Source organism: Neolamprologus multifasciatus, chromosome 14 (assembly GCF_963576455.1).
Source record: "Neolamprologus multifasciatus chromosome 14, fNeoMul1.2, whole genome shotgun sequence".
NCBI lineage: Eukaryota > Metazoa > Chordata > Actinopteri > Cichliformes > Cichlidae > Neolamprologus > Neolamprologus multifasciatus.
In genome coordinates this window covers 7,354,626-7,371,141 of record NC_140452.1, presented here as the reverse complement: position 1 = coordinate 7,371,141, position 16,516 = coordinate 7,354,626, and the positions used below count along the sequence as shown (strand labels likewise).

Sequence of the window (16,516 nt, the reverse complement as noted above, 5' to 3'; positions counted from 1 at the left end):
TCTGAAGACCAACAAGGATACCCAATGGATTTATTTTGCCAAATGGATCATCCTGGCATTGCCGTATTGGTCTATTTGATCAACCTTTGTTTTTATTATTTATTTTATTTTATTTTCAGTTGTTACAGATGGGACAGACATGAGTGAAGGATAGGAAAGGGAGAAAGAAAGAGGAAGGAAAAGAAAAACAGAAGGGGAGAGGGACAGTGAGAAAGGGGGGGAAAAAAAATATCTCCGGGATCACCTGTTGAGAGAAAAAGAGTAGAAAACAAGCAAAAAAACAAAACAAAACAGAGCAACATACTATACACAACACCATCGCATTAATCTAGCTAAGTGTAAACAGCAGCAAATACCAAATATTGAACGTTGTTGTGCAGCACGCAGGACAGACAGCGCACAATGTGCTTTGAAGTAGCCGCCAAGAAAGGTGTGATTCAAGTCTACGAACAGCGAACACCTGTGTGCACACCTGTGTGGATTGGCGCGCTTGTATTCAAATGGTTTCCCCATGTAATGGTCTGCAAGAGGATGTAGAGAGCCATAGCCCTGTCCCCCAGGGCATGAAGCAGGCATGGGGGAGATCCAGGCCCCAGACATCCAGAGGCCCCAGAGTGCAAGAGCCCAAGGAGGACCACCGGAGGGGCATCCGTGCCACCTTCATGGGAAGGGCTGAGGATCCCCAGACGAGGGGTCACCCAGTAGCCACCAGGCAGAAACTAGAGGGGGCTGCACCGGCGTGCCCGCCGGCTCCGCCGGCAGCCAGCTGTGCCAGAGTGAACCGAGCCGCAGGCACTGAGGCCGGAGGCCCGAGGGCCCTCCGCGCCCCGGAAGAGGCCTGACCGAGCAGCAGGCGCCAGGCCCCGCCAAGTAGCCACCGGGAGTGAGCTGGCACACGACCTGAGCGCCCAGCCCCAGACACCAAGAACCAACAATGCACCGACCCCTGAGGGCATCAGTCACCGGCAGGGAGTGTGGTGAGGGGAGATAGGCCTCCACACTTGGAGGGCCTGGGAGTTCCCAGAGAGGTGGAGTCTAAGACCCGACCTGACATATAGACACAGACAAACAGGCACACACAGACACAGACATGCATTCCCACCCTCATGCACACATATACAAACACTCAGCACTCACCCAACGTAGGAATAAACGTAAATGGACATGTACACACAATCACACTCCCTAAACATACTCTATACCCCGGGTCCAGGTATCCTCGCCCCCAGAGGGGGAAACGGCACCCAGACCCAAGAGATGTTACCCTTCCCTCCGGGGTGGAGGCAAGCAGACCGCCCCAGGCTCCGCAGCAGCAGGGAGGCCAATCGGATAGCCAGCATCTCTTCCCAGCCCCCCTGCCCCGATGGCTAGCAGAGAACGGGGGTGTGTTAAGACCCCATACCCTCCTCCTCCCGCTCAAGTGTAGTGTTGCTGCGTGTTGCTCTAAAGTGTATTTAAAACAAGGGAGAGCATGGTGCTGCTGCCAGAGAGCAGCAGGTGTTAGCACGGCCCCTCCCGAGAACCCTCAATGTCTACATGGATTTAAAATTGAGAGGTGGGCACCGGCGCCAGAGGTAGGTTTGAATACACAGACCGTCTACTGGACGCCGTTAGCGTGCCCACCCTCAAGGCCCTATATATATATATATATATATATATATATATATATATATATATATATATATATACATACATACACACATACATACACATACATACATACACATATACATATACATATATACATATACATATATATACATACACATATATATGTGCGTGTGTGTTATGAGAGTGTAAGCAATGTGGATGTCTAAGTTGTGAGATAAAATTGAGGCACAGGTGGCCAGAAGAGGACAGAGGGGGGGGGGGAATGTCTCCCCTGCACCCTGGTGACACACCCGCACCCCAAAGCCCTACCTGTGTGGGTGGGTGTGGTGGAGCGGGAAGAGGGAGGCAGCCGGGGATGGGGAGGAAAAGAAGGGAGGGGAGGGTGTCCCCCCCTAGGGCCAGCTCCCCCGCTGACCCCAATAGGCACCCCCGTCCTCTGGTATCCACCAAGGCAAGGGAGCCCAAGCCCATCCAGACCGGGGCCTACGGCAGCAGCACCGCCAAGCCCCACAGGACCCGGGGCAGCCCACCCTACCCCACCACAGAGGAAACTGTACCCACCCCAACATTCAATTATCTCCCAGACTACACAAGACACAGACACCCAGGTTAAGTTTATTCTCCACCTCTCCTATGTCTCTCCCCCACCTGCAGAGTGGACTCCTGCAAAGATGGAACAACCTCCCTGCCAGTTGAAGAGCCCCCCGGTTAGGCCGATGCACAAGAGGCCCCCTGCGCCAGGGCTGAGCCCCCGTGCACCCACCCGCCCACAACCTCGGCGACACACCGACGAGGACCGAAGCCCCTAAGGCCCAGCCAGAGCCCCAGCACGGAGGCGAAGCACCCCCGAACCCCAAACCCCCACGCCCGCCCCGGATCCACTCAGGGGCAGCCAGGCCACCAGGCCAGTAACCTACGTCTGCCAGCACAGACCATCCTCCAGCCCCGCTGCACGCGGCCACGAGGGGAACAACCTCTGAGAGCGACCAGAGCCACTAACCAGGTTATGAACACAACCCCCGGGTTAAGCCCTCCAGGGATAACGTCTCTAGGGGTCCTCCAGGTGCCCTAAGCCCATCCCAACCTCCACATCAACCACAATAGCCAAGGCGGGACCAAACCACGACCCCCCAACCCCGCTAGGTGATGGAGCCGATCAAAGGAGCCCAGAGGGATTGATCTAATGTGGTGGCAGAGGCTATATCGAGACTAATGTGATCTATTAGATAGTTTCTATATTGGCTAGAATTAAGATTATTTTTATTTTTCCAGTTCATGAGGACCGTTTTCTTGGCGATGCATAGGGCAGTAAAAACCATGTGGACTGTATTAGTTTCTGTAGTGACATCATCCAAATTTCCCAACAAGCATACTAAAGGGGAGGTTGGAATTTTACATTTCAGACACTTTGATAAGTCTTCACATATCTCGTGCCAAAACTTCTGCACTGGTGGACAGAACCAAAGAGCGTGGATGTAATTGTCTGGTGTATTGCCTTGACAGTGTGAGCAGTTGTTGGCGGATGTAAAGCCCATCTTGAACATTCGATGACCTGTATAGTGCACTCTATGCAGTATTTTGTATTGTATTAATTGCAGATTGGGATTTTTAATCAATTTAAAGGTTTTTAAGCACATCTGAGACCAGACGTTTTGGTCTAAGCTGACTGATAAATCTGCTTCCCACTTTGCAATAGGAAGGGATATTGATTCATCTATTTTAGAAAGTGTTCTGTATATTTTAGATAATAGTTTGGAGGATTTAAGAGTAAGAAATTGAACCACACTTGGTGGTGTTTGTAATTCAACTTGACTGAGGTTAAATTTCTTTTTTACTATGGATTTAATTTGTTGATATTCTAAAAATCTTTTCTTGTTGATCCCATATTGTGTAACTAGTCTGTCAAATGGAATAAATTCTGTTCCCTCTAATATATGTTCTAAGTATTTAATTCCTTTACAACTCCATTCTGGGAAATTAATCATATTATTGTTTTGTAATATGTCAGGGTTATTCCAGATAGGTGTACGTTCGCATGGGATTAATGAAGACTCCGTTATTTTTAGAAACTCCCACCATGCTGTCAGAGAAAAGCTGATGTTGATGCTTTTAAAGCATTCATGTCTTTTGATGTTTGAGCTAATAAATGGTAGGTCTGAAATCTCTAGATCATTGCATAGTGCCTGTTCAACATCTAGCCAGGGCTCATCTAAGAGGGTACATTTTAACCATTCTGAGATGAACTGAAGCCTGTTGGCTAAGAAGTATTGGTGAAAATTAGGCAGATCTAATCCTCCTCTATCCTTGGTTTTTTGTAGCGTTTTTAAGCTGATACGCGGGGGTTTATCTTTCCAAAGGAATTTAGAAATATGTGAATCCAGAGATCTGAACCAATCTTGTGATGGTTTGTTGGGGATCATTAAAAATAAGTAATTTATTTTTGGCAAGATCATCATTTTTATAGTGGCAACCCTTCCCATGAGTGATATGGGTAGAGATTTCCATCTAGTCAGATCGCCTTCTACTTTCTTTAGAAGTGGGATGTGGTTTAATTTAATTAAGTCTGAAAGCTTAGGAGAAACATTAATACCTAAATATTTAATATTTCCAGATTGTAGTGGGGCAGAAGATGAATTATGGAAGGAGCAGTTAATGGGAAGAACTGTAGATTTTGGCCAGTTAATTGAATAATCTGAAACTCTTGAAAACCAGTTTATTAGAGTAATTACCTCAGAGAGGTTGATTTGTGAGTTTTGCAGAAAAAGCAACACATCATCCGCATAGAGACTGATTTTATGTTCTACGTTCTTACATTTTATGCCCTTAATTGTTGTAGCCTGTCTAAATGCTGCTGCTAGAGGTTCGATAAAAATTGCAAAAAGTGAAGGGGAGAGTGGGCATCCCTGTCTGGTGCCCCTCAGGAGACAAAAGCTGGAGGATGTCTGGTCATTTGTTCTGATACGAGCTGTTGGGGAATTGTATAATATTCTTATCCAATTTATGAAAGAGTTTCCAAAACCAAATTTGTGTAAAGTTGCAAATAAAAATTTCCAGTTAACTCTGTCAAATGCTTTTTCTGCATCTAGAGATAATATTATGGTTTCAATGTTTTTATTGTATGAGTAGTCTATTAAATTAAGTAATCTACGAGTGTTTGTTGAGGAGTGCCGACCTTTTATGAAACCAGTTTGGTCAGGATGAATTAAGAGGGGCGTTATTTTCTCTAATCTCTTTGAGAGAGCTTTGCAGATTATTTTAAGGTCTACATTTATAAGGGATATTGGACGATAACTTGAGGGAAATAAAGGGTCTTTTCCTGGTTTTAGCAGGAGACTAATGTTGGCAGAATTCATATTTGGTGGTAGTCTGCCATTTTTCTTGATTTCCAGCAACAATCTATGGAATACTGGTGCCAAAATTGTCCAGAATTCTTTGTAGAATTCTGCAGGAAAGCCGTCTGGACCTGGAGCCTTGTTATTGGGCATACTTATCAGGGCTTCCTGGAGTTCACCTGGCGTCAGTGGCGAATCCAGTGCCATTGCTTGACTGTCTAGTAATTTTGGAAGAGTTATGTTGTCAAGAAACAAATCAATTTCATTTTTAGACGGGTTTATTTGTGGTGAATATAAAGTTTCATAGAAATCCCTAAAAATGTTGTTTATTCTTCCAGGGTCATATATTGTGTTCCCCGATAAATCTTTAGTAGCACATATAGTTGTTTTTTCTTTATTTATTTTTAACTGGTTTGCTAGAAATCGACCTGATTTGTTACTGTGTTCAAAATTCTGCAAGCGAAGTCTTTGTACAAGGAATTGTGTTTTTTTATTAATAATTTCATTTAATTCTAGTTTTGTTTTGCATATTTTGTTCATTACTTCTTGATCTTGGTGGAACGCGTAGGCTTCTTCTAAGGATTTGATGGTTTTTTCTAATTCCTGAATATTTTTGTTTTCTTCTTTCTTTTTGTGTGATGAGAAAGAAATTATTTTACCTCTCATCACAGCTTTTCCTGCTTCCCATAGAACAGAAGCAGATGTTCCGGGAGTGTCATTAAAGTCTAAATATGAAATCCATTCCTTTTTTAAATATTTAATAAAGTCTTCATCTTTAAGTAGTGATGTGTTAAATCTCCAGTTTTTACTTGGCGTAGTATTATTCTTGTGCATTAGTGTTAAAGATACAGGAGCATGATCGCTGACAGCTATAGAGTGAATCTCAGTGTCTGAAATGTCACTCAGCAGTAAGCTGCTGACCAAAAAATAATCCAGACGAGAGTAGGAGTGATGAACATGTGAGAAGAAAGTATATTCCTTACTGTTGGGGTGAAGGGAGCGCCATGCATCGCAAAGGCCATAGTCGCTCATATACTGTTTGATTATATTTGTGGATTGCCAATTGCGCTGAGTTCCTGTTGTGTTGAGCCTATCCATTTCTTCATTTAGTCCAAGGTTGAGGTCGCCTCCAAGAATGAGTGTGCAATCAAGGTGTTCAGAGAGTGCACTAAAAAATCCGTGGAAGAATGAGGGTTCATCAACATTTGGACCATATATACTTACAATACATAGTTTTTTGTTCAATATTGATAGTTTAATAATTAGAAATCTACCCTCTGGATCTATAACTGTATCGAGTACTGTAAAATTAACATTTTTATGTATTAAAATTGCTACTCCTCTTTGTCTAGAATTATAACAAGCTGCAAACACATTAGGAAACTCAGGTGTTTTAAGTTCGTTTAAACCTGTAACAGGTCTGTGAGTTTCTTGTAATAAAACAACATCTGCCTGTAGTTTTTTAAGCTGGTTAAATATCTTTAACCTCTTTCCTCTGGTGCCAGCCCCATTTACATTCCATGTGACAAACCTCAGCATGCCCATAATTGTGTGTGTATGTCTAATGATGTAAGCTGGGTGTTTCATTTAGACGGGTGGAGAGAATGTGGAAACATCACTTGTTTGTAAATAGAAAGAGAAAAAAGTGTGGTGATAGGCTCCATAAGTCTGACTATGTGTGTGACTATTCACTAATATGAACAAGCGTGGCTTGTGTATGTGTCCTGTAAGTCTGTGCTTGCTGTGAGGCTGTTGTAAATGTGCTGCCGTTGAGCGCATGTGTTTGCGTGATCGTGGTGTGAAAATATGGAGAAATAGAGGGTGTTGTTTGTAGGTGAGTGGGGAAGTAGGTGATCACAGCAGTGAAAGACAAGAGAAAGAAAGAAACCACATAAACTGTGGGCGACAACAAAAAAAAGAAAAGAAACGGAAACATTCCAATTAAAGTAATGACGGAGGGTGACGGTGTTATATCTGCTATGACATCATACTGATATTACTAGGTTAAACCCATGTTAAAGGAAAAAGTGTGAATGAGTAAGAAAAGAATGTAGCGGGTTCTTATCTGGAGTGCAGTCAATATAACCACGGTGTGGTGCCGGGGTCGCGGTAGAGCTGTCCGTCCACGTAGAGCCGGTCCACGGCGATGACAGCACGGGAGCCTTTCAGGATGAAGCTACGTCGGACTGGGAACAGGACCTTGCGTCGTTCCAGGATCTCTTTGGGGAACTGGTCGTTCACGCTGAAGTCCGTTCCTTTCAGTTCCCTGCCGCGACTCTTCACCTGTTCCTTCTGTTTGAAATGACCAAATTTGGCCACAATAGGACGTGGTCTCCCGGTCCGCAACCTCACGCCCCCCAAGCGATGCACTCTATCGAAAGCGATGTTCTTTACGGTGTCCTCCGGCAGCTTCAGGTGGATTTTAATGAAGCTTTTCACCGTTGCCTCCGCGTCCTCTCCGGTAGATTCTGGAATACCAGAAAAAACAAGATTGTCTCTCATGCTACGGGCTTGTAGATCGATAACGGACTCTTTTATTTTTTTATTTTCAGTGTTTAGCTGGGTCACGTTATCGGCGAGAGATTTGACCGACTCCCGTAGCGTGGCATTTTCAGCGGCAAGCGTTTCCACCTGCTGCTGGCTGAATTCCAGGGATTCTCTCAGAGATTTAAATTCCCGGTGTAAAATCTCCACCAGGGACAGCCTCGCATCGAAACTGGACAATCGCTTGTCGATTGACTCCAGGATATCTGCGATGTCTTTGCCGGCAGGCGATGTTGTGCCGGGGGAGTCTGCCGGGCGACATCTCTTCGATGACGGCGTCTCGGTTTTGGCCGGGGAACATGCACTCTGGGCCTTCTTCATTACTAAATCTTGGAAGCAGCGGTCGATGTATTCTTGGAGAGCGTCTAAACTCTCCCCGTTGTCCTCCAGGGTGTTAGAGATGATAAGACAGATGTTGTTAGTTATATGACAGTTGGTTAGTTTATTTGGCAGTACTGAAGCTTAAGGAAACTTTGTTAAACTCTACGCTACCATTCGCTTTTTTTTTCCGCCAAATCTCCGGCGTCTGACGTCACCTACAACATGGGTCGCTTACCTTACCCGTCACTTCCGTCTTACCTGTGTACACTGTACTCCAAACTGCTGGAGTGTAACAGCTCTGAATTGTCTCAGTGAGGGAATAAACTGTGTCGTTTCTGAGATGCTTAGGACTAATATTGCACTGCCACCACAATATAATGTATCATTTTTTATATAAATACAAATCATATAAATTTCAATTTAATATTACTTATCTTAAAAGCAAAAACAAACAAAAAAGTGTTTATAACAAGTCATTTGAATAATACCTTGGTGTGTAATTAATGTGTAATTAATGGTACAATGTGTATTACCTCACATACACATTGTATTTCCACATTATTACATCACTATTGAATAGTGCACAGTGCTTCCTGAAGTAGTTTATAAGAGGAGAACAGATACATTAAAACAATAGTAATAGTAAGGCTATGCACACATTTCATACAAAATAAAAACTTACTCAAAGATGACCAAGAAAGGGGATGTCCTAGTGATCATTAAAAAAAATCTTGTCTGAAGAGCTATATAATCCAGTAAAAAAGCATTTCCACCCGTATACACACAACTGACATCAATGCGGGATGGATGATCTTATAATTTGTCTGGTATTGGCTGTGTGTTTGTTTCACCTGAACACATCCTTGGCTGTGTGTCTAGATGATCTGAGTCAAAGGGCTATCCTTACCGGCGCCAAGGTTGGTACTGTGGAATCATCTGTGAACTGCAAGCTGCAGGGTAGCACACGTCCACCTGCATTCTCAAAGGATGGGGACTTCATTATTGGCGGCACTTTCTCCCTTCACTCTTACACGCAAACAGCTTATAATAACTATACCAATATGCCTGCACCTGTGAAATGCAAAGGAAGGTTAGTAAGTGGAAGAAGAGGGTGCTACAAACACGTTGGACTATGTAAAATTAAAAATGTTTTCACATGTATGATGATTCATGGTATATAAGTATTTATATCTTCTAACAATAGTAAGTCATTTAGATTTTTAAAATAGTGTTTTTGTGTTTTCAGAACTGAATTTTTACTTATATTATAAATATTTAACAGTAAATTTTTATCTATAATTTTATATTGATTTCTGAGTCATATTTCTGTGCTGAATTTAACTGGTCAGGCAGTGATTTGATGTACCTAAACTAGCTGTTTGCAACATTATTGCCGCTGAGCTGAATTTATCACGTATAATATCTTTACCTGAATCGACAGTCAAAATTTTAAAATGACATGATTGTTTACAGCATTGACACTATTGAGCTGCAATCCACAAGTTCGATGGTCTTTGCCATAGAAGAGATTAACAACAGCACAGACCTGCTGCCTGGAATCGAGCTTGGTTATCGGATCTATGATTCATGTGCATCAGTACCTGTGGCAGTGGATGTGGCATTTCAGTTTTTAAATAGATTGGAGGCTCAGTTTAACACTGGCAAAAACTGCTCTCAGTCTGGTATGGTGATGGCTGTTGTTGGTGACTCTGGGTCTACGCCATCTATTACCATGTCACAACTTGTTAGTGCTTTTAACATTGCTCAGGTAAATATTTTGCATTTCTAGAAAACGTATTTGTTGACGGTCCGTGTTTGTGCAGCTGTTCAGAGTTATTCTATTTTATTTTTTGTGATTTAGGTGAGCCACTTTGCCACATGTGCATGCTTATCTGACAAGCAGCAGTACCCAAGTTTTTTCAGAACAATTCCCAGTGACCAGTTTCAAGCTGAGGCACTAGCCAAGCTGGTGAAACACTTTGGCTGGACTTGGATAGGTGCTGTCCGGTCAGATTCAGATTATGGAAATAATGGCATGGCTTCTTTTCTCCAAGCAGCACAGAAAGAGGGGATCTGTGTGGAATACTCTGTATCTTTCTATCGGACAAACCCACAGAGCAGAATTCAGAGAGTAGCAGATGTTATCCGCAGGTTTCTTTATCAAAGATAATTATTGTGCATTGACTTTAATTATCTTTAAAATAAATGTTTGATCATGTGAAGACATTGTAATAATTTAAAAAACATTTTTCTAATGCACTACATTGTCTCGCCAGGTCTACAGCTGTAGTTGTTGTGGCATTTGCATCTTTTGGAGACATGAAGATCCTGTTGGAGGAGCTATCACGTGACCCTTCCCCACCCCGCCAGTGGATAGGCAGTGAATCATGGGTAACAAGCACAGAATTAACACAGTACAGTTTCTGTGCTGGGGCCATTGGATTTGGTATTCCGGAGTCTGCAATCCCAGGTCTCAGAGACTTCCTGTTAAATCTGTCTCCCACTCAAGTGTCTGCCTCGCCAGTGTTTACTGAGTTCTGGGAGGATGCATTCAACTGCAGCCTGAAAAAAAGTAAGAGTTTCATTGGCTTTTAAATCATTTTCCCAAAATTGTAGTGTTACAACGGCTACTGCTGCTCATGTTTTTCCACTAATGGTAATGATCAAATATGAAGTGAACGCAGGCATATGTCTGCATATATTCTCCCTTGATATAATGACTTTTCAGGTCAAGTTCCAGTGGTTTAGTTTTAATTTTTCTTGTATATCAATAGATTTTTATCCATTTACAAATGTAAGTCATTCTACTAAAATAATTTTCTAATATCTATGTAACAGGCCTGTAATCTAGTTTTACTTACAGGCTTGAAAACACTATTATCTGTGTTTTTGTAATTATAGCTCCTGCCATAGAGAAGAAAATGTGTGATGGAAATGAAGACATACAGAATCTCCAAAGCGAGTACACTGACACATCTCAGCTCAGAATTGCTAACATGGTGTATAAGGCTGTGTATGCAATAGCACATGCCATCCATAATGCAGTGTGTCAAAAAACAAATGCCATTGCAAAATGTGACAAACTAATCAAGTTACAGTCCAATCAGGTAAGCAGAACTGAACATGTTATTGCCAATGTCTTTTATAACTCCTAATATAACTTAGATAAAAAGAACTATCAATGTGTATTATTGCAATGTCCCATGTTCTTCTTTCTCTCTCCTACTGTCTTTACAGATTTTAACTGAGCTGAAGAAAGTAAATTTTTCCCAAAATGGATATGATGTGTCATTTAATACTAATGGGGATCCTGTGGCTATTTATGACTTGGTTAAATGGCAGAAAAGTGGGAGTGGCATCATTGAGATAGTAACTGTAGGACTGTATGATGCCTCACTACGAGTGGGCCACGAGTTTAAGATTAACAGAAACATAACCTGGATGGAGGATAGCAGAAAAGTAATGACTCAGAACTGAGAATCTGACTTATTAAACTCTGGTGACAAGTTGCTGCTACTTTATATCTGTAATATTTATATCTGTTATGCTACCTTGTCTTGACAGGTGCCAGTGTCAGTCTGTACTAACAGTTGTCCTCCAGGAACTCGTAAAATGCTGCAAAAAGGAAAACCTATCTGCTGCTATGACTGTATAGCATGTCCTGAGGGAGAGATCAGTAATATAACAGGTAAAATCAAATGTTTCTCCATGCATTTAAAATCATTTTATACTGGAAAAAATACAATTTACAATGATTTAATTCCTAGTAGCCTCATATTGTTTTTTTTCTCCCTTATTCAGATTCAGCTGACTGTTTACCCTGCCACAAAGAGTTCTGGCCTAATGCAAAGAGAGACACTTGTATCCCTAAGCCTGTAGAGTTTCTTTCATTTCAAGACATCCTAGGGATCATCCTGGCTACATTTTCAGTTCTTGGTGCTTGTCTGGCCATCATAATTGGGGCTGTATTCTTTTATCACAGGACATCTCCAATTGTCCGAGCCAACAATTCTGAGCTGAGCTTCCTGTTGCTCATCTCTCTCACTCTGTGTTTCTTATGTTCATTAACTTTCATTGGAGCACCATCTGAGTGGTCCTGCATGCTGCGTCACACTGCATTTGGGATCACCTTTGTACTCTGCATCTCCTGCGTACTTGGGAAAACTATAGTGGTTTTAATGGCTTTTAAAGCTACACTTCCAGGAAGCAATGTCATGAAATGGTTTGGTCCTCCACAGCAAAGAATGACTGTTGTGTCTTTCACCATTATTCAAGTTTTAATATGTACTGTATGGTTGGTAGTGAGCCCTCCATTCCCAATTAAAAATCTAACCACATACAGGGAGAAAATTATCCTGGAATGTGCATTAGGCTCTCCTGTTGGCTTCTGGGCTGTGCTTGGTTACATAGGTCTGCTTGCTTCCTTTTGCTTCATTTTAGCTGTCTTAGCTCGCAAATTACCCGATAATTTCAATGAAGCCAAGCTTATCACTTTCAGCATGCTGATATTCTGTGCAGTGTGGATCACCTTTATCCCAGCATATGTCAGCTCTCCTGGGAAATTTACAGTGGTTGTGGAGATTTTTGCCATTCTGGCCTCCAGCTTTGGGCTAATAATATTTATATTTGCTCCAAAGTGTTTTATCATATTGTTTAAGCCTGCAAAGAACACTAAGAAATATTTAATGAACAAAAATCAGTCATAGTATATTAATAATCTGAAAATGTTAATCTTCCAATCGTTCTTCATTCTGTAGTTAAATGAAATATTCACCACTTTTTTCTTAAATAAGTTCATATTCATATGCCATAATTTTTCTTCTGCATTTATTTATTTAGTGTATGAACATATATAATTGAAAGTTAATTGCATAAATAAATGTAAAGTCACATTGAAACAGTGTGTTGTTCTGAGTTATTTCTCAATGGTCTGATACAATTTCTTGTAACATTTTGATTTCTTTTAGCATTTGAATTTGTATCAATCACCAAGCCACCAAGTGCAAATATAATTTTAATGTGAACTGAGTAAATTCGGTCATAGTATAAATAGCCCAAAAAATTAACACTGTTTTGTTTTTTTCTAAATTATATTTAAAGATTGAATAGATTGCCAATTTTAGGCCATCCAGGGATGTGATTTCAAGGCTTGTTTTTTTGTGACTTAAGACTAGACTTTACTGTAATCAGTTTAATTAAATTCACACTGTAAAAAGAATAACCCTACTCAAATTAAAAAAAATGATGTCCAATTGTCACATCCAAAATATTAGACTTCATAGAATCCAAATTGAGTCACTTGATATTACCTGATACTTTTATGTTGATATAAACAATATTACTAGACTTGACTGAAACTTTAAATTTTGCATTGATCCAAATTGATTTTTTTACATAGAACCATATTTTAATTATTGAACCAAGCTAATATATTGAAATTTAACCAACCTAATGTATTCACATCGAACCAAATTAACCTTCATTTGTGTTGAAGCCAGGTAATTGATTTACATATATTCAAACTATATTTTTTACATTTCATTTTATTTCAGTTCAAAAATGCTCTGCATTTCCTATAAAAAACAAGACAGATGGCCAACCAATTATTTCAAAATTATTTATTGTTCCAAACCATTTTAACTATAATCAATAGAGAGGATTAGTAATATACAGATTTAGTGCTACGGCAGAAATGATTAGAGAAATGTTTGTTTTATAAAACCTGCAATCTTTTGAAAACCAGTATAAAACCTGCAATCTTTTGAAAACCAGTATAAAACCTGCAACCTGTCTAAAACTGGCATAAAACCATTATAAAAACTCTATTTAAACCAATTTGCAAGTACTCAAAAACGTTTATATGTGCACTGTGCCTGTACAATGTAAAAAAAATCTACACATGTATCAATGAAATCAACTTAAATCTCCCTTTCAAATGGGTGTTCTTATAATTTTTGAATGTAGAATACCACTGCAGGCCAACCAAGCAAAATAACCAAGCACACATGCACATGCATGTGCACATACACATGCACACATGCATGCAAACACACTACTGTGCAGTGTTAAGTTCACAATTAAGTTTGCGAATCTTAAAGCTAATTTCAGTTCAACTTCCTTTTCAAAATCTCTTGAGTCTGTGATGGTTGGCTCATCCAATTCAGAGTTCAACGAGTCTGTAAGATAGCAGCTGATAGATGATGTGACAAATATTCCACTTTTTAAGTCTTTAACAGTGCATGAATTATGTTTTCTCCATTTATGGGTCTTGAAACTGCCATATATATTGCTTTTGTATGAGCAACCATTAAACATACAAGAGACAAGTTCATTTTTTTTTAAATGTTGATTGATATGTTGAAAAAAAATCATACTCTGTGGAAAGCTGATTGTGGTCACAAATGTAGCACTTGAATGAAGAGGCTTTTTGTGTGGACTCCTGAGAAAGATGGTTCCTAGCTAGATGTTTTTGTAGACCGTTCCATGTCCTGGATGAACAGGGGCAATTTTCATGGATGCATGGGTAAGGACGGTGCCTGCCATGAAACCGATGATCAAGTCGATAATGTTGTAGTAGCTCAGATTTTCCTGAAAATGACAGGCTGCAGTCCTTGCATTTCCACATCCGATAACTGAGGAAACAAAGGGAATATATTAAATTCCCAAACAGGTAATGTTTGTATTGGTTCGATATATAGAATTCCAAAAATGAATTTGTCCATCTGCTGCAATGACAATTTATTTGACCACCCCCTTCCATCAGTATGAGAATGAGAAAATAATGGAGGGCTTTTCCTTTGTGTTGAGAGTAATTCCCCCCCAAGATTACATCCCTAGTCAAACTCTGTTTGAAGAAATGCCTCAGAAGGGGGCGGTGCCTGATGGATCAGCATTCATGTGGGTGGCAGGCTGAGCTGTGATTGACACGTCGCACTACTTAAACAGCAATTCACCCTCAAAACAGCTTTTTTCTGCTTATAAACTGTATTAGTGAGTCTTTACCTATGCAACCTTTCAGTTACTGGGCATTTCTTTTACAATTTCATGTAAACTTGTTAAATTCTACACTTTTTGGTCTAAAAATGTCTTAGTGCTGCCCTCTTAGGGTTGAAAGGTGGCTATTGCATTTGAATTTTGTGATTGGCTGAAAGCAGTTCATGCCTACGTCAGCGGTACATGCCAGTCACCAGCATCGTCTCTAAGACACATTCGCAACCTTGGGGTCCCAACCCCAATTGGGGTCACGAGATAATTCTTGGGGTCGCCAAATCATTTTGGAAAAATATAAATGAATGTAGCTTCCGAATGAATGACAAGTGGTTGGTATCAAACAGGTATTTTATTACTGAAAGCCAGTTACTGGCTTTCAGTAATAATAGTAAATGTGGGGGGTTTTTTTTTAGCTCTGAATAAACAGATGAACAGAAGTGCTTTTGGACCGTTGTGGAGAAATATGCATCTGGTGTGAACAGCGGAGCAGCTGACAGTGTATGATTTTCCTAAGCGCACCACTTCGAAGTGTTCCTGTGGCCAATGTAAACCATGTGTAAGAGTTAGACCAAAAAGGGTAGAATTTAACAAGTTTACACAGAAATGTCAAAAACTGCCCAAAACTGAAAGATTGCATTGTAAAAACCCATTATAACAGTTTCTAAGCAAAACAAGTTGTTAGGCTTCAGTTACTCTTTAAGTAGTTACACTCCAAAATAACAGGACACAACCAAAATGAAATGTTCCCTTTGCCCTCCATAGAAAATGTTGCTGCATTTAGAACTGGACAGAGGAAATTAGTGGACAAGGATCTCTTACTAACTCACACAACGGATGTAACTAATGCAATAGCAATATTACTTACTACTACAAAAGTGATTTTCAGAGTGCTTTTCAATTACGAAGACTAGAAAAGGGGAAATGGGGCACATCTCCCTACACAACCAGCACTGAGCACACACCTGGGTGAAGCCGAGAGAGCAATTATTGCACACAATAGTGCCAACACATCAGCAAGGTGAATGAGAGGATAATGAGGGAGGGTCTAGATTATTATGAAATGTTTAAAAAGGATGTGCAGTGTAAATGCAAAATGATACCTGTTCAGATTAAATGAAAATGTATGCTTCAGCCATGGAATGGATGGAGCGATCTGTGGTTCTGAAAGCATACAGAAAAAAAAGAATAATGTTACTTCTCTATAAAACACATAACATAGAAAAACCAAGAAATACGTAACATGACATACACATCCTTATAAAAAGCTAGTACTATAATTTGATTTAGGTTTACCAAACAGTCTACAGACCAGCCATTAGCGACTAAGTTTGGCATAGGGTCAATTTTTTGCTGTTAGAATTTAAATTTCTTCAGAAAATGCACATTTTTCCGAGCCGCGCCTGAAAGTCTATTGAAGGAATTAGTCTTATGTCATTGATCTTATATGCTGCCTTGTTATTTCTGTCTCTAAATCATGCACATTAATAATTATCTTTTGCGCTCGGTGTACACACACATAACACACAGATATTTATATGAAGAGAGACAGAGACAAACGTGCGCGCACAAACACAAGCTTGTGTCTAGAAACCGCGAGCTCACCAGAAAAATTCAAACGAAGCGGAGCGCGGAGTTATACTATGAATGTTATGAACTATGAACTTATGCTAGCTAGCTGTCTCCACCACCGATGCATCGTGGTAACGCTAGCTAGTTAG

General features: G+C 40.7%; 1 protein-coding gene and 2 long non-coding RNA genes across 3 annotated transcripts in view; 1 reads left to right on the top strand and 2 right to left on the bottom strand.

The window, feature by feature from the left end:
• Window positions 1-196: 196 nt before the first annotated feature.
• The window catches only part of LOC146503408 (uncharacterized), a 276,290-nt gene continuing 259,970 nt past the window's right edge, over window positions 197-16,516 (bottom strand). Inside the window, exon 2 of the long non-coding RNA XR_014877818.1 lies at window positions 197-460. This is a non-coding gene — a long non-coding RNA (uncharacterized LOC146503408). The remainder of the gene's footprint in view (window positions 461-16,516) is intronic.
• On the top strand, window positions 9,098-12,514 carry LOC146503432 (extracellular calcium-sensing receptor-like). The gene is made up of 5 exons (XM_085131072.1): window positions 9,098-10,380; window positions 10,656-10,915; window positions 11,046-11,267; window positions 11,373-11,496; window positions 11,610-12,514. The coding sequence occupies exons 1-5, from the start codon at window positions 10,128-10,130 to the stop codon at window positions 12,512-12,514; spliced, it is 1,764 nt and encodes a 587-aa protein (XP_084987198.1). The 5' UTR covers window positions 9,098-10,127.
• Window positions 13,332-16,148, bottom strand: LOC146503431 (uncharacterized). The gene is made up of 2 exons (XR_014877817.1): window positions 15,899-16,148; window positions 13,332-14,440 (listed from the first exon to the last, which is right to left on the bottom strand). It is a non-coding gene; the product is annotated as an uncharacterized LOC146503431 (long non-coding RNA).

Bases quoted from the DNA above. Each gene is read 5' to 3' on its own strand.
- LOC146503432 (XM_085131072.1), top strand. From the start codon at position 10,128: ATGAAGATCCTGTTGGAGGAGCTATCACGTGACCCTTCCCCACCCCGC. The intron at 10,381-10,655 runs GTAAGAGTTTCA...CAGGCCTGTAAT, and splicing joins CAACTGCAGCCTGAAAAAAA to CTAGTTTTACTTACAGGCTT. The intron at 11,268-11,372 runs GTAATGACTCAG...TTGTCTTGACAG, and splicing joins GGATGGAGGATAGCAGAAAA to GTGCCAGTGTCAGTCTGTAC.